At 44.0% G+C, this 18,407-nt stretch overlaps 1 protein-coding gene across 8 annotated transcripts in view; it reads right to left on the bottom strand.

The window, feature by feature from the left end:
• The window catches only part of AMBRA1 (autophagy and beclin 1 regulator 1), a 220,630-nt gene that overhangs the window by 27,442 nt on the left and 174,781 nt on the right, over positions 1-18,407 (bottom strand). For all 8 annotated transcript variants that reach the window (XM_058663099.1, XM_058663100.1, XM_058663098.1 and 5 more), the window contains 2 exons: positions 13,099-13,287; positions 12,122-12,276 (listed from right to left, as the gene is read on the bottom strand). In XM_058663099.1, coding sequence (XP_058519082.1) covers positions 12,122-12,276; positions 13,099-13,287 — 344 coding nt within the window. The remainder of the gene's footprint in view (positions 1-12,121; positions 12,277-13,098; positions 13,288-18,407) is intronic.

The following is an 18,407-nucleotide window of genomic DNA, read 5'->3' as shown; positions in this document are numbered from 1 at the left end:
GACACCAACAAAGCCTTAACACTCATTTCAAGTACACAGGAAGCAGATTATCAGGACCCATGGGCGCGTTGTGGGGCTAGATACAAAACCCAGCTCGCTGAGTCCTGGTTTCACCTGGCTTGCTGCAGGTATTCCCTGAGCCTGAGATAACACAAACACTGATGGCAACTCCCCTTCCTTCTCCAAAAGTGCACTCACTGTTCCTACTTCTGTCTGACATCTTGAAGGGTGTTAGAATCCGTATGCTAGAAGGAACCCATTTTTTTAAGCACCAGTGCATTCTCAGCACATGAGGAGCGAATGAGCCAGGTCACCATGAGCTGGATGGTTCTAGGGGGAGGAGGCAGAAAAAGACGATGAATTATTCTACTTAAGGGTTCCAAGACAATCTCCTGCATCACTTTGCCTTTCCTTTCTTCAAACTCTAACAGGAAGTAGGAGCAAAAGAAGACTGCTCCCGGATCAGAACAAAAGGGCCTTATGTCTTGCTCACAAAGGTACAGGGAAAGAACGAGAAGGGGCCAAAGAAGGTCAGCGGGAAATCTCCCTCTCTTATCCTTTTTAAATTCAGAGGAAAAAAATGTGCTGCAGCCTTTCTCCCTGCTGCACGCCAACAAAACTTAGACCATCAGTCGGAGCGCCAAACTACACCACTTGGAGCTGACCAAATAAGCTGCCAGAAGACTGTGGTTTTCTTTGTTTCCATTTGGGAGTGCTGTATCTGTAAAACTGGAACTGTGTGGCAGGGGCAGGAAGTCTAGCGCAGGTGGCAGAGCTCCTTGATTCCCACAAAGACCATGGAAATGGAAGCTGGCAGGGCCATGGGGAAAGGTGCAGGCGGCCGGCTATCGGGCTTTGAAGGAATGAAGGAACTGTGAGGACGAGAAGTGCTTTCTTGGTAATGGTGGGAATTACAGGGAGGGGGCTTTAGGCATTTAGAAGATAACTTGAAGAATCAACTTTCCAAGGAGGAAAACAATCAATGGAAAACAGATGAGAAGGAACAGCTGACCTTTCCCTTGGAAATGGATGGCTGCCCATCCTGTCGTAGGCTGAGACGTGCATGCATTCCAGCACAGACAGGGGAAGGGCTTCACAGCTAACCTGACTCTCAAACAAGCTGGTGCTGCACTGAGATGCTATAACTATGAAAAACTTGGGCATCCCTACGAAAACATTCTTTTCAAATTTTTAGTTAGTTGAGAGGCAGAGAGAGAGAGAGAAAGAGATAGAAAGTTAGTGAGCACGAGCAATGCCATCTGCTGATTTACTCCAAAGTACTTGAAATGGCTGGACTGGCTGGGCAAAAACCTGGGAGCCAGGCACTCAGTCTAGGTATCCCACAGAGCAAGAAATCAGTTGAGCCATCATCATTATCTCCAGGATCTGCACTAACCAAAAGCTGAAGTCAGGAGCCAAAAAAGCTAGAGCCAGAAGTCAGACCCAGGCACTCTGACACGGGACAGGGGCATCCTGACATCCTTGCTTTTTTTTTTTTTTTAAAGACGTATATATTTTATTGGAAAGACAGATTTACAGAGAGGGAGAGGGATGGAGAAAGATCTGCTGATTCACTCCCAAGCCTCTTCCTGGACTCCCACAGGGGTATAGGGTCCCAAGGCTTTGGGTCATCCTCTATGCTTTCCCAGGCCACAAGCAAGGAGCTGGATGGGACATCTAGGGATGTCAAGCAAGAAGCAGCCAGGACATCAACAGGTGTCCATATGGGATGCTAGCACTGCAAGGTATAAGCTTTGCTTGTTGAGCCCTAAATGACATGCTGGCCCCTAAATGACATCTTAACTGTGAGACTAAATGCTTGCCCCACTGATCTAATTTTTTTTTTTTTTTGGACACTTTTTTCTTTTATTCTCTCCAGGTTTTTTTTTTTTTTTTTTTTGGACACTTTTTTCTTTTATTCTCTCCAGGTATTTTTTTTTTTCCTTAAAGATTTATTTATTTCTATTGGAAAAGCAGATATACAGAGAGGAGGAGAAACAGAGAGGAAGATCTTCCATCTAATAGTTCACTCCCCAAGTGAGTGCAACGGCTGGAGCTGAGCCAATCCAAAGCCAGGAGCCAGGAGCTCTTCTGGGTCTCCCACACAGGTGCAGGATCCCAACGCTTTGGGCTGTCCTCGACTGCTGTCATAGGCCACAAGCAAGGAGCTGGATGGTAAGCAGGGCCGTCGGGATTAGAACCAGCGACCATTTGGGATCCTAGGCGTGCAAGGCGAGGACTTTAACAACTATGCTATTGCGCCAGGCCCCCAAGTTTTCTTTATATTCTTTATATTCTATGTCAGGGGTTTAGAACTCACAGAATTTTTTTTTTTTTTTAGGATGTACTTACTTATTTGAAAGGCAGAGTGACAGGGAGGGAAGGATAGAAGGTAGGGGAAAGAGAAAAAGCAGCGAGGGAGAGACAGACAGAAATAGAGTACCCATTCACTGATTCACTTGCCAAATGCCCAGAAGAGCCTGGGCTAACCAGTCTGAAGCCAGGAGCCAGGAGCCCTCTCCAGGTCTCCATCGTGCATGTATTAAAGACTCAACACTTGAGTTGTCATCTGCTGCCTCGCAGGAAGGTGAAGGAAGCAGAGGAGCAGAGATGCAGGCATCCTGAACTCCAGCACAGGACCTGCCCCATGGATGCAGTTTTCAAAGTAGTGATTTGAAAATGGAAACCAGAATGCCAAGCCATTTAATTCTCTGCTTTCATTTGGCTCAAGCAGAATCCAATCTACCTGGACCACATTTGCCTAAACCAAAACTCTCCCAATGTGAGAGAAGGACAAAAAAGTGCTTCCCTTAATCCTCTGGAATGTGTTGTCCTTTGTTGCTGTTAACCATCTGCTGCTCTGAAGTAATTTCTAGCCAGTCTCCTGGGATGTGGTGGGACCTGTCAACTCTGACTTACTCATTTGTTCCTCAAAGAGATCCCAAGGATAAAGGCTCTTTCTGCTCATCAGGATCACAGAGATTACTGTAGCTGAGGGATCTACTTCTCTGCTGAATGGAAAAAAAAATAAAAGTGAAGGTACTCATTGTTTCTGGAATTCCTAGATATTAAGATAATTACTCTCTCTGTTCCTATACCTCTCAGCACAGGTTCTTGAGCTTCGTGGCTTTCTAGATTGCAAAAGAAATGGCTTATTGAGTAGCTGCTCTAAACATTCACACTGGACAGGAGAGACTTTCTGTTTTTCTTGATCCATGTATTTTTTTTTCCAGGAAGAATCAACGTAAATTTTATTTATTTATATTTTAAAAATATTTATCTTTTGCTTGAAAAGCAGAGTTATAGAAAGAAGGAGGGAGAGAGAGAGAGAGGTTCTCCATCCACTAGGTCACTCTCCAGATTGCTCCAATGAGAAGCCAGTAGCCAGGAGCTTCTTCTGGGTCTCCCATTTCGGTGGGCAGGGAGCAGATACCACTGCTCCCCATAGGTATGTTAGCATGAAGCTTAATAGGAATCAGAGCCAAAACTCAAACCAGCAGTCTGATATGGGATACAGGCACCTCAAGTGGCATGCTAAATCTTAAGCCAAATGTACATCCTTATCAATTTCCAGCTTTTCTTTCCATTTATTTTTCTAATTAATTTTTTTTTCTTGGAAAGACAGACATACAGAGAGAAAGATTTCCTGTCTGCTGGCTCACTCTCCAAGTAGCCACAAAGGTCAGAGCTGAGCCAACTCAAATCCAGGAGCCAGGAGCCTCTGAGTCTTCTATGCAGGTGCAGGGTCCCAAGGCTTTGGGTTGTCCTCCATTGCTTTCCCAGGCCACACTTGATGGGAAGAGCAGCAGCTGGCACCAATATGTGATCCTGGCATATGTAAGGCAAGGATTCAGGGTCATCGTGTTGGGCAACCCCTCCCCTCCCCCCCAAAAAAACCCAAAAACAAAAAGAAAAAGAAAATCTCAGAATGCTTTTGTCTTTTCGCTATCTACTGGGAAGCTCTTACCCATGTTCACTACCAACACTTGAACCGTAAGAAAAAATCACTGAGACTATGCATAATTGTGGAAATGGGTAACACATTCCCGATTTTCAGGATTATCTCATTAGTATCTTTTATCAATTCCAGTTTATTAAATAATGAATGGGCGAGGCATAGTGGTGGTAATGATGCTAAGCAGGGTATGTGTGCATATGTGGGCAGGGACATACAGGGCACAGGAGCTTTCAAAGCAACCCATTCATGAAACAAAGGCTGTCTGCATCTCATGTACCAAGCACAGGGGAGGCTGATATATAGGACCAGTGAAGAAGGCTGGCCAACACTGAACAGGGAAGGACTGTAAGAGCAGAGATTGGTTCCACTTGGTTTACTGCCACACTCCCAGACTGAGTAAAATACCTGACCCAATGTAGAGGCTGAATGAAATTTTTCTTGAGTGAAAAGAACAAAATGTGGAGGCTGACTTTGTGGTGCAGTGGGATAAGCTATCATTTGTGATTTCAGCATGCCATATCAGAACGGTGGTTCAAGCCCTAGTTGCTACTCCACTTCCAATAAAGCTTCCTGCTAATGTGCCTGGGAAAGTGGCAGAGGACGGCCCAATTTCCTGAGCCCCTGCTACCTACAAGGGAGAGCTGGATACGGATCCCAGCTCTGGCCTGGCCCAGACCTGGCTGTAGTGTCCATTTAGGGAATGAACCAGCAGATGAAAAAGACCTTTTTCCCTGTCAGTCTGCCTTCAAAATAAATAAATGAATGAATAACTCTTCACAAAAAGAGAGAATAAAATGTAGTAGGGACCCTGTTCCACTGAGAGAACATGGAGGAAAGAAGCTGTCAGAATTGGGATGAATCTGTCAGGGAAAAAATCGTCTAAATGAATGGCTTTGACTGCAGTTCTAACGTTATTTTTAATTTTTTTATCTTGTCCCCCTCTCTTCCCTGACAAATCACAGACACCTCTGACTTCTCCTCCCCGCACTACTTTCCTACAATGTTCTGAAGAAAGGAACTTTTTGAGGATAGATGCTTTGTACCACAGCTCAGAAGCCAACTTTAAGATAATTGCAGCGGAAACAGCTTCTAATCAACTGACAGGCAGCTTTAAGGAAATTAATGAGGACAAAATCTTAGGCAGGAGTAAATCACTTCTGACAACAAAGCCATCTCTCTTTCATCCCAATCTCCGCTTGAAGAAATAGTACCCTTCCAAGGGTCCAAAAATAAAATATCCTTATTTTTGGTACTTGCCACTCATTCCATCAGGGTTGGGCAAGATTAAGAAGAGGCTCAGTTCCTTGGGATTCCTCACAAACAGACTGGATTAAAGTGAAGTTTTAGGTCATCTTTGGAAACCAAACTTTGAGAATCTGGAGAGGCACAGATGATTAGAATTACATCAAGGGTAAAAGGGAGGAAAGGAGTCACTGTGGAGATTAGACAGTAAAGACTCAGATGAGGACAGGTCAAGAAAGCCTGTTGTACAGCTAAACAGATGCTGGTCACTGCTGTTGGCACTGGCCACTCTCCTGACCCAGGATCTACGCAAAAACTGTTGTTCCAATAACTCGAGCCCCTCCGGATATTAAGCCTTTCTTTTTTTTTTTACAGCTTTTTGAATTAATATAATAACCACCAGTCACCATAAGGCTCTGTGAAGATGACTGTGAAGAAAACAAACCAATTAATGCTAAGAGGTCCATTAATGTGTATTATATCAGATACCTCCTAACCAAGGATAACAGTGAGTTGAATGTTCAGGAAAGAAATGCCTCGGGAAGAAGACAGAGACACTGCTGCTCCCTCTCCTGAGCTGGGGCATTTCTGTATTCCAGAATACAAGAGAAGAGTCATGGGCTTGTTGGGAAGAGTCTGTATAAAGTCAACTGTGGGCTGGTAAGGATTTTAATCAGAATTAGAAAAAGACCTCACGGGCTCGGCAGCGTGGCCTAGTGGCTAAGGTCCTCGCCTTGATCCCATATGGCCGCTGGTTCTAATCCCGGCAGCTCCACTTCCTCTCTGTATCTCCTCCTCTCAGTATATCTGACTTTGTAATAAAAAATAAAATAAATCTTTAAAAAAAAAAAAAAGAAAAAGAAAAAGACCTCACAGCATTAGTCTGTAAAGTCCTCCAGGAAACTCAGGCCAACTTCTCAAATATAGAAAAAATCTGAAAGATGTGGCTAAAAAGAGGCCCGGAGACAAATCAGACAAAGTTGCAAAGTAAGGTACAGGGAAAGGAATATGGAAAGGACTGGCCACATTGACAAGCTAGGACTCACTGGAACTCCAGTCAATATAGGCACTGGCTCATTAATTAAGCTTAACTTATTAGCATGCAGAGACATATGGAAGATTGGTAAAACATAAATAGTTAAACTCTCTCCCAAGAGTTTCTGCTTCAGCAGGTATGAAGTGAGGCTTAGACTCTGCAGTTCTACTAAGTTTCCTGGTAAACCTGATGTGGTCCCTGCAGGACTCGACACTGAGACATATTTCCCAGGCAGATTTGGATGAACTGTAATTCTGTTAAAAAAGCGGTGGGCGCAAACTCACTTTCCTTCTCTCCGCTGCCTTAGAATTGAGGAGCAAGGGATGTATCTGGGACAGTCCATCACTGATTAGTACAATTCAGGATCAAGAAGGGAGGAGAGAGGTGGGCATTTAAGCTGACAATTGGGATGCCCACATCTCATGTTGGAGTGCCTGGGTTCAAGCCATAGCTGTCCTCTTGATTCAAGCTTCCAGCTAATGTGCATCCTGGGAGGCTGCAGGTGACAGTCAAATTCCTACCATCCATTTGGGAAATGAGGACTGAGTTCCCAGCCCCTAGCTCTGGCCCAGCCGTGCCCATTGTTCTGACAACTGAGAAGTCAACCAATGAATAGGAGTTCTCTGTCTCTTTCTGTTTCATAAATAAATAAAAACAAAACAAAACAAAATAATTTTTTAAGAGAAGAGGAGAAGAGAGGAGAGGGAAGATAGATGCTTCTTTTCAATCTACTCTTCAAACTATTGATCTGTCTGAGTAAAAGTCATTCAACTCTTGAATGCAATTTTATCACAAAGCCACAAAGAAGAAGCTTTCAGGAAAATTGACCATTACATATTTGAGGCTTTGCTTTAAAAGAACACAATGTTCTTACATGGAGAAAGAAGAGCTAAACTGCTTTCTGTTCTAGTGTTTCTTCCCTCATCCAAGTAAAAACAAAGCATTCTTGTCCATCATTTCTGCCATTAACATGACAGAGAGAAAAGCAAACCAGCCCTAGTAAGATGCAAGGTCCTAGTGCTTCCAGAATCTGTAAGAATCATGAGGTTCCATAGCAGGTCTTATAAAACGACTTATATGCCTACAATTTCTGTTTCCTGGGAAGGTGGTCCACGGATCTGAGAGATAGAGTGCTCACCTATTCACTCCTGTGCTGCAAGCACCAATCCTTTGTCTTGTTTTGGAGCTCACGATGTCCTAGCATTGCTCCTCTCGCTGAATCCCCCTGCATAGTTGCTAACTTTTGCCCCTTTCTTTTTTTTTTTTTAAAGATTTATTCATTTTTATAACAGCCAGATATACACAGAGGAGGGGAGACAGAGAGGAAGATCTTCCATCCGATGATTCACTCCCCAAGTGAGCCGCAATGGGCCAATGCGTGCCGATCCGAAGCCGGGAATCTGGAACCTCTTCCGGGTCTCCCACACGGGTGCAGTGTCCCAATGCATTGGGCCGTCCTCGACTGCTTTCCCAGGCCACAAGCAGGGAGCTGGATGGGAAGTGGAGCTGCCGGGATTAGAACCGGCGCCCACATGGGATCCCGGGGCTTTCAAGGCGAGGACTTTAGCTGCTAGGCCACGCCGCCGGGCCCTTTTGCCCCTTTCTTAGGGAACATAGCATTTACTGAGAAGAAACTGGAAGAACAGCTTGATACATGACTATTTCTGGCTTCATTAGTAATTTTGTACTTTTTGTTATAATGCTTTTACTTACAACCAAAGTTATTCTAATGTGCAAGTTGCCACTATTTTAGAAAATTAATTGCAGTTTTCTGTTACAATATTGTGCCTTGTTCCAATTAGAAAATGAAAGCTGAGAGTGAACACAGGCAGTTTAGTGTTTTGAGAATTTAGCAAAAGTTCAGTTTGGCAATCTCTAAAAACTTCACTTAAAAACAAAACAGATTTTAAAAGCCTTCACTGGTTCAAGCACTAGGGAGTCAGGCAGAAAAGAAGACTGAGTCATAGAGGGTAGCATATCCAGTTTGGAGGAATCTCCAACAGAGGGAAGGGAGAGAGAAAAATAAGTGCCAGTCTTATTCATCCTGGCTTGCCAGTCATTAAAGCTGGGCCGAGGATGGGGGCGACTAAATCTAACTTCACTAAGCAGAGAAGGGAAGGATCAAACGGACCCAAGATCCTAGAGATAAAGCAAAAAGCTGAAATGATTCAGCACAGGAAGAGTTTAGTACATAGACATAGCCAAAGGAGAAACCCAGAGTGGGAACAGCTGAGAAAAGCTGGGAGGTGCTATGTAGTCCGCCAAAAAGCAGTTTGGTAGGAAATAGAACACAAACAGCACTGTGCCTGCAACAAAATTAGAAATGGAGCAAAACACCACACATAAAACCACAATGGCAAGTGAATCTGAGAACCATGTCTCGACCTTACTGTGAAAGTTGAACACAAAAACCTACAAAGAAGGAAAGTGAGTTGCTAACAACTGCAGTTCTCATGTTCAAGTATATTTCTAAAACACACGTGCACGCGTGCACACACACACACACACACACACACGCTCCACCCCATTACTCCCAAATCTGCTGAGTCCCTCCCCAAATACCCAACACATTAAAGCCAGGAGATGAACTCAATCCGAGTCTCCCACGTGGCTGGTAGTAGGGTCAATGACTTGCGCCATCATCTGCTGCCTCCTAGTGTGCACCTTAGCAGGAAAACAGAACTGAGAGCCAGGAACTGATCCTAGGAATTCTGATAAGGAATATGCTTGTCCCAATAGGCCTCTTACCCACCACACCAAACACCAGATCCTGGAAAATTTATTCAAAATACAGAGACTGGCACCCTTCTATTCTAATTTTAGGTCTGACATGGCTGTGTGTTTAACATGGGCCTCAGGAAGCTGTAATAACGTTGTCCAAAGACCAAGATTAGGGAAGCACCGACCTGGAGGTCTGAAGAACTGCTTAGATTAAATGCGCTGAGACAAATCACCATGAGTGATTCACCAGGAGAAGTTTCCACAGGGGGTTGTGTAAGGGATGGTCTCTTGGGGAAGAGATGTCACTGAGTGGGAATTCCAACAAATTAATGCTCTGGAGGACGTTCTCCTGGGAATGTCTATTGACCAACGAGTACACCTTTCAGAATATTACCACAATTAATTCTAAAAAATGACACCAAAGAGAAGGGAATTCTGGGTAGAGGCTCCAGGAGAGGTGCATTAGCGACAGAAGCATTCCTTCAGGACCTGAGTGTGACATCAGAGAGGGAGACACTCTCCTGTCCCCCTCAATCCCTGCTCTCAGACACAAATTTCTTTCCTGTCTTAGAAGAACATCCATCTAAAAAACCTGGAATCTTTCCTTCCACTGAAGACTGAACTCTAGGACATGTGCTTGCTGCTTTGATGCCTTTGGGTATACGGGGTAATCAAGACCTGGAAAAACCAGGAACTCGTCAGTCACATGAGGGTAAAGTCAGGCTGGACTGAAATCAGGCTGAGTGAACCCTTGTGAGATAGATCTCATTTTGTGTCACTGGGGGAGAGGAAGATTTTACAAATAGGAAACTTTAGTTATTGCAGCTCCTTCTCCTAGTGCCAGATGGTACCTACTGAGAACCAGAGATGCCTAATTTGGAGGCCTCACAGCAAGCTCTTGTCATGATTCAAACAGCAGCTAGCTAGTTGTTGTGAACTCCTTAGCATGGCAGCAACAGATTACCCAGCTTAGCACTGGCTCCTCTGCAGAGCTCTCCAGCTCCACCTGCAGCCCTCAACTGCCAACCCCACATGTGACAACAGATTCCAAGAGTGGGGCTGTCATTCTACAGCTGCTTGCTCTTAGTCAGATATTTGCTAGCTCCTCATGGAAAAGAGGAGCCTTCCCAGGATGCAGAATTGGCAAGCTATGCTCAGGAGGTGGGCAAGAGCCCTGGCTTCTGGAAGAGACAAGAGATGTCCATGAGCATCACTGAAAACAGACCCTGTCTCTCAGTGATTACAAATAATTATTTCACAATTTGCAGGGAGAGTTAGAAGAATAGTAGTTGGGATCAGGATTCTAGGCGGGGAAATTGCAGACACCAAGTAACTGTAGAATCTGCTTAACACAGGGGCTGGTACCATGGCATTGGGAGGTTAGGCCTCTGCCTGTAGCATTGGCATCCTATATAGGCACTGGTTCCAGTCCTGGCTCCTGCACCCATGTGGGGTGTCTGGAAGAGGCTCCAAGCTCCCAACCTCAGACAGGCCAAGAATTGGCTGCTGTGGCCATTTGGGGAGTTAATTAGTGGATAGAAAATAATTCTCTCTCCTTCTCTTTACGTATCTCTGCTTTTCAAATAAAAATAAATCAATCTTTTAAAAAAATTGTTTGACATAAAGAATGTTTCAAACTCAAATTCCAACTTCAAATATAAAAACAGGTTCAAAAAACTTCTCATGAAGTCTTCTCTCATTTACCTAAAGTCAAATATTTCCAGAATCTCATGGAATTCAAGCAGCAAATCTGTCCTGTCATTAGAATGTCAATGGCAGAGGCTGCCTGTCTTTGCCCCTTTCAGAGGCCTGGCGGGACCTAATGGCAGCCATCACTGGTCCTGCCAGTTACCATTCAGAAAGGAGGAGGATGTTTCTCTTGAGATTCATTTATTCAGCTCCTACTAAATGTCAGATTCCCTATTAGGGACATGGACTTTATATAGACAAAACAGACATGGTTTCTGCTCTGGAGGAGCTCAGATTTCAGCAAAGGTGTGGTGAATATTAATATGGAGTGTGCATCAGGCACAGTGGGGGCACAAGGAGAGAATGGTCAATTCTGTTACGGAGGGAGACACAGGAGGAAAGAGCTAGTGGCAGTTGGAGATGGAAAAGAGAACACTTAATGGCAAAAAAGCCCCTTATCAAATTTAAGGAACCTGGAAAGTGGCTTGGTAGTTGGCCAGAGGATACAGCAAGAAGCCTGGAGAGGCAGGGACCATGGCAGGCCACCCACCTGCCACCACCTTGTATGGAATGAGTCCTAGCTCTCGTTTTCTCTTTACAACAAATGCTTCCCATCCCCGACATTCAACAAGCATCTGCATGTACAGCACAGAAAATGAAGGGCCCTGGAGGATATGCTGCATCTAATGGGATGGATTAAACAGACACATCACACAGCTAAAGAAAAAGATGCTATTAAGCACACAAAATCCATAAATGGTACAGACTATACAAACACCAAGGGAATTGATTCACAGGTTCTTAGCTTGAGCTAGAGTTTAAACAGATCTAATTTAGAGAACTGTTCAAATGCTTGACTCTCCTCGACAAAACTGGAGCTAAATGAGCCCCTCGAGCATGTGGAAAGCTCAGTCAGGCACATTCGTCTGGCTGAGTCCAAAAGGCCACTAACCACGAGGCATTCCCTAGGATTTTATGGCAATACCAGCGGAAAGTGTCTGACAACAAAGGGTCCTTGGGTGAAGTCAGCGGGATGGCTCAGAGCTCAGCGGCTACCTAAAGTCTTAATCACCCATCATGACTCTAACCCACAGAAAAGAACATCACAAGGCATATCATGTTTAATAGCTTGCTGGCTCCGAGTCATTAAAAGAAAAAAAAAAAGTAAATACTTCGATGGGTCCTTCCCATTTATTTACACTAAAAGTTTTAGGTTCAGGAGAGGAAGCATTAGTCTGCTCTTTATCTGAAGATATACTCTGGAGACCTCAGCTCATCATCTGGGGAATGAGAAAACACCTGCTTGTTAAAAGTCTCCAGCTTCCAAAATTAGCAGCTGCTGGGCACGGAGAGGCTGGAAGTCCTCCAGACTCCTTGTGACCCTAGCCCTGCTTTGGAGATTATCCCCTCAACACTCAGTATCTGGTCAGTTGTAGGAGAGCTGCTTCCACCGGGGGCACAGCCATATCACTCACCCTCATGGAGGTCTCGCCCCCATGGGCCTGTTGCAGCCGGAAGACCTGGGCCACCATGTGCTCTGTGGATGGGTGCAGCAGGATCCTTCGGGAGGCTAAGCCCACCATTACATATCGGCCCATGGGGGACAGACTCACCGAGATGGCATTGGGACCTGCGGGCCACAGAAAACACACATATTTCCCAGAGTTCGTGCCAGTTCAAGGAAACAATTTTCACTCAAAGCCTTTCCTCCCCTTCTCCAGTCTTTGTATTGTGTGAGCATCCAGGAATTGTTCCAGGATTGTAGTGAGGAGTATAAGAAGGCAGTATACAATATTTAGCTTATAGAAAGAATCACTGTTATCATATAACCACACATTTTCAAAACTGGTATTACAGTATATAAACACTGTTTTGAAACAAATTTACCTTTTTCATTGAATACATCATAAACATATTTTCATCATTAAATATGCTTCCAAAGAACATTTTTTAAAGTCCAATTATATTCTATCCAATCATTGCTCTATCATTTACTTAAGCAGTTCTTAAAAAAAAAGTCTTAAAGCAATAGTCTGACATTTTTCTGTGTAATAACTAAGAATGTTATGAAAACCCTTATAAGCAAATTTGTGTACAGATTTTTGTATTATTTTCTTGGAAATGTAATTTTTGGATCAAAAAGGCATACTTTTTGGGGAATTTTAATACACAATGAAGGAACTTATGGATTATGAGTGTGTCCAGTTTCTTAAACCATGACCAAAAAGGTCCTCCTTTTATTCCCAGGCTTCACACAGAAAGCACAAGGCTATGCAGGAAGCATTCTTAATTCTTCTGCCATGCTATAGCTAGGATTCCTACAAAGTGACCTTTTTCTGGCAGGGACTGGGTGTGAATTTTGACCTCATGCAAACCAGACCTCCCCTAGCAATGCTCAAGCCAAGCCACCAGTGAGTCCCTCTGTCCTCAGGTTGGGGTTCCTATCCCTTACCGAAACGTTTGGTGTAGAGCATTTCGCCCAGGTTATGGGGGGCCAGGGAGTACACGGCTAGGATGCCTTCATCAGGAAAGCCCCTCTGGCTGCTCGGAATGAAGGCTGCCAGGAGCTGGCCATCTGCAGAAATATCACAGCTGGCATCATTGTAGATCTTGCAGTTTTGCACCAACACATTCACGGAGGCTGTATTAGACGAAGACAGAAAACAAAACAAAAGTTTGGAGTTTATGTTAGGAAAAGAATTGAGGTTAAGAAATCTTGATGCCTTCCCACTGGCTTAATCCCTCTCTGGAAATACTAAAGGATACCTTTTCATTCAAACCAACTGTCAGGGGACAAGACAGACAAGAGAGGCTGATGCTGTGATACAGGGGGTTGAGCTGTTGCCTGGCTCTCCATTTCCTATCCATCTCCCTGCTAATGTGCCTGAGAAAAGAGTGGATGATTGCCCAAGTGCCAGGGTCCCTGCAGCTATGTGGGAGACCCAGATGGAGTTCCAGGCTTCTGGCTTTGGCTTGGCCCAGCCCCAACCACTGGGACCATTTGAGGAGTAAGCAGATGGAAGATTTCTCTGTTTTGCTTTCCCTCCCCTTATTGCTGCCTTTCTTTTCTTCTCTTTTCTTTTCTTCTCTTTTCTTCTCTTTTTTAAGATTTATTTATCTTTATTGCAAAATCAGATATACAGAGAGGAGAAGAGACAGAGAGGAAGATCTTCTGTCCGATGATTCACTCCCCTAGCGACTACAATGGCTGATGCTGTGCTGATCTGAAGCCAGGAGCCAGGAACTTCCTCCAGGTCTCCCATACGGGTGCAGGGTCCCAAGGCTTTGGGCTGTCCTTGACTGCTTTCCCAGGCTATAAGCAGGGAGCTAGATGGGAAGTGGAGCAGCAGAGATTAGAACTGGTGCCCATATGGGATTCTGGTGCATTCAAGGTGAGGACTTTAGCTGCTAGGCCACTGAGCTGGGCCCTGCTGGCTTTCTTTATTTTAACTTTATATATGCGCTTCCTCCGGGTCTCCCATGTGGGGACAGGGTCCTAAGGCTTTGATCTGTCCTCTGCTGCTTTCCCAGGTCACAAGCAGGGAGGTGGAAGTGAAGTGGAGCAGCCAGAATGTAAAACAGCACCCATATGGGATCCTGGTGCATGCATGGTGAGGACAATAGCTACACTATGGCACTGGCTCCCAATGCTTTTCCTTCTTTTTCCTTTTCTTCCTTCCTTCCTTTCTTTCTAGATCTATTTATTTTATTGGAAAGGCAAATTTACAGAGAGAAGGAGAGACAAAGATCTTCCATACACTAATTCATGCTCCAAGTGGCCACAATTGCCAGAGCTGAGCTGAGCTGAGCTGAAGCCAGAACAGCTTTACCAGGTCTTCCATATGGGTACAGGGTCTCAAGGCTTCCGGGCATCATACCCTGCTTTCCCAGGCCACATGCAGGGAGCTGGATGAGAAGTGGAGAAGTTGGGACATGAACCAGCATCCACATGGGATCCTGGCATGTGTAATGTAAGGGTTTAGTCACTATGCTATTGCGCTGGGCCCTGGAAGATGGGTTTGAGTACTGGCCCAGATCAGGCTATTGTTGGAATTTGGAAAGTAAACACTGGATGGAAGATCTCTAATTCTCTGTCTCTGCATCTTCCTTTCAAGTAAATTAGTAACAAAATCTCTTAAGTAAACAAAAAAAAAAAAAAAAAAAGGAAGAAAGAAAGAAAAACAAAGGAAACTACAGGATAGTCAACATTACCACAACCACCTGCTGAATCTTAATTCATACTTAGGAAATAACCTTTGAGAGATTAGATAAGAAAAAAGCTATTAAAAACTGTTCCGGGATAGTCACTCAACAGCTGTCTTTTTTTTTTTTTTTTTTTTAAAAAAAACATTTATTTATTAAGGCCAGTGTGGTAGTGAAGCAGGTAAACGTTTCTAGTAATACAGGGATCCCAAAGCAGAGTGCTGATTTGAGTTCCAGCCGCCCGGCTTCCAATCCAGCTCCCTGCTAATGTGTCTGGAAGACAGTGGCAACAAAGATGGCCCAGGTGCCTCATTGTCTGATCCACATGGAAAACCATGATGGAGTTCTTGGCTTTGGGCTTTTGGCTTTACCCTGACCCAGTCCTGGCTGTTGTGGCCATATAAGGCATGAACTAGCAGATGCAGGATATCTCTCTCATCATCTCTCTCTGGTGTACTGGTTCTAAAGTAGTTCAGACATCTGCTGCTGCCTTCCAAGGGCATTAGCAGGAAGTTGGATCAAAAAATGGAAAAGCTGGGAATTACAATTGGGACTCCAATATAGGATCTTGGAATTTCAAGCGGAAGCTTAACTCATTGTGCCATAATGCTGGCTCTTCAACAATGCTTATTATCCAAAAGACCAAAACTAAAATGAACAAAACTTCAAATCCACTGATTCTAGGAGAAAGGTGATTTAGCTAGAGCTGTCTTGTGGCAGAAATCCTATACAGCATCTACTAAGTGACTTTGAAAATGAAAACCATTCCACCAATTTCTGTCTTACTTTCTCAAGAGAGCTGGGCTATTTAGACTTCAGTCTTCTAAATATCTACTTGCTAATTATCAAGAACTTCAAAGAGTTCATGCAAACAGGGAATTAAAGGAGAACTCTATTTTGGGGCAAAAAATTTCAAATCTGCTTCAGTTATACATAATATACATTTCCCATGTACTTTCTGGAAATCTTGCATAGTAATCCCTAGCCTCACAAAGAAACAAAACAAGACCAGCTCTGGTTCCATGGCAGGGACTCTTCTCATTTTGTGCTGTGCTCCAGGCCTTATTCAATGTCCACAGGTAGCCCTAACCTGCACTTATCAGTTACTGAAAATACAGCACAGGGACAGCAGCATGGGGCCAGGAGGAAGATCTACTGTGAGGACAGTCCACATGATGGGACTAATGAGACAGTAGCCAGCATGGGACCTGGGCCTGCGTGCTTGGTTTCGCTTTTCCTTTGACTCCCTCTGCCAGATGCACTGTGCTATTCTCTTCCAGAAAAAAGTGACATACACTTGATGTGAGCCTGGACCAAGAGTGTCCATGTTATAGGTACAGGCAGAACAGCACAACATATTCAAATGAACCAAGCTCCTCCAGGCTTTCTCTCATTTATCTGTCTCATGCAAAGATAATTGGTAGTCTTATCTGTGGTATGATGGAGATGTCCACTGTCGGGGCACATGGCATATGATAAAAGCCAAGGTCAGCTACCTTCAACAAAGTCAGGTGGTCTAGCCCAGGCAAGCATTACTGGGAAGTCAAGGGCAAGTTTCTCTAGGAAACTGCCAAGAAAACAAAACAATTATTTTTTTTATAAGCTTAATGGAGTCACAGCTGATTTGCAAAATTCTGTATTTGTGGGCCCGGCATGGTAGCCTAGTAGCTAAAGTCCTTGCTTTGCACGTGCTGGAATCCCATATGGGTGCCACTTCATGTCCCAGCTGCCCCATTTTCCTTCCAGCTCCCTGTTTGTGTCCTGGAAGAGCAGTGGAGGACAGCCCAAAGCCTTGGGACCCTGTACCCATGTGGGAGACCAAGAAGAAGCTCCTGGCTCCTGGCTTTGGATTGGCTCAGCACTGGCCATCCTCTCCATTTGCGGAGTGAACCAGCAGATGGAAGATCTCTTTCTCCTTTTCTCTGTAGATCTGACTTTCCAAAAACATATAAATCTTAAAAAAAATCTGCATTTGTTTCCCTTTCCTTGTGTTTTGCTAATGAAGCTACAGAGATGGCAGAGTAGATTAAAAAAAAAAAGATATCAGAACACACTGATCAGGCTGCAGTGCCAACTCTTGGGGGCTGACACCTACAACACCATTACGCATAAAGCCAAAGAAAGACCACAAGGATGGCTCTGTTTGCTAACTAATAAAATAATGATATCCAAATACACATTGCTATCACCACTAGGTCTCTCTACTGTTCAACTCCCAACCTGCCATCTGCTCCAGCCTGTATGGCTACATTTATCTAGGCAGCACTGAGACCGTCTGCTCCTTACTCAGGTCCCAAGTCACTTGCCAAAAAAAAAAAAAAAGACAATCTCCTCCTCTTTCTCTAGACTGATACATAATTCCAGTTGGGGACTAACAACCAACAAATCTGGAAAAGCTTCAAATTGAATCTTGGCTTTCCAATTCAGCTGGGAACAATGTTTAGAAAAATAACAATTGAAACTACCATAAAGAGTGGAGAGAAATTGAAAGGATAAATATTGGGGGGGTTGGATATGGGGTTCTAAGGATTTTCAGATAGCTTTGCCATATAATATAATAATTACCATTGTTATATTCACACTTAATTACTTATATATTTTTTTTAATTTTTATTTCAAAAGGCAAAGAGACAGTGTGGGAGTCTCTTTTGGAGCGTGCTGGTTTACTCTCCAAATGCCTGAAATAGTCACAGCTGAGTCAGGCCAAACCCAGGGACCTGGAATTCCTTTTGGATCTTTCAAATGGGTGGCAAGGACCCATGTACTTAAGCCATCACCTGCTGCCTCCAGGCTATATATTAACAGAAAGATGGGAGTCAGCACAATGGTTCAATTGGCTATTCTTCACCTTGAAAGAACCAGGATCTCATATAGGTATTGGTTTATATAAAATTTTATAGCCAGGGTCAAATGCAGTACAGTATCAGCTACAATTCTTGCCTTGCATGTGCTAGGATCCCAAATGGGTGCTGGTTCATATCCCAGCAGCCCTGCTTCCCTTTTAGCTCCCTGACTGTGGTCTGGGAAAGCAGCCAAGGATGGACCAGAGCCTTGAGAGCCTGTACCCGAGTGGATACTCAGAAGAGGCTCCTGGCTTTGGATTGGCTCAGCTCTGGCCAATGCGGCCACTTGGGGAGTTAATCAGCAGATGAAATATCTTTGTCTCTGTATATCTAACTTTCTAACGGAAATGGGCAAATCTTTAAAAAAAAAAATTTTTTTATACTCAGTAGTTGCGGGCTTCACTTTTGTCCTAATGAGGGGTTTGTGCTGGGTACAGCCAGCACTGGGTGGTCTGTTTGCAATTTTTACGTTTTTAAAGTTGCTCTAATTAGCAACTTTATTTGCTGCTGTGGTCTATTCATTTCCCATAGGGAATGAAAATGGTCAGTGATAATGCTGAGGGGTCACTGTTTCAGTTCAGTCGTGTAGATTCCTGTTGGTAAGGCTGACATTATGCTGAGTTAATTTGTACAGATCTCTGTTCTATTGGGGGGGGGTAGGAAGAAAAGTAATATACTAATGTCAAGAGGCAAATTTCTAAATTTAACAATTATA

The sequence above is a fragment of the Ochotona princeps genome, chromosome 4 (assembly GCF_030435755.1).
Source record: "Ochotona princeps isolate mOchPri1 chromosome 4, mOchPri1.hap1, whole genome shotgun sequence".
NCBI classification, from domain to species: Eukaryota; Metazoa; Chordata; class Mammalia; order Lagomorpha; family Ochotonidae; genus Ochotona; species Ochotona princeps.
This window is presented reverse-complemented; position numbering and strand designations above follow the sequence as displayed.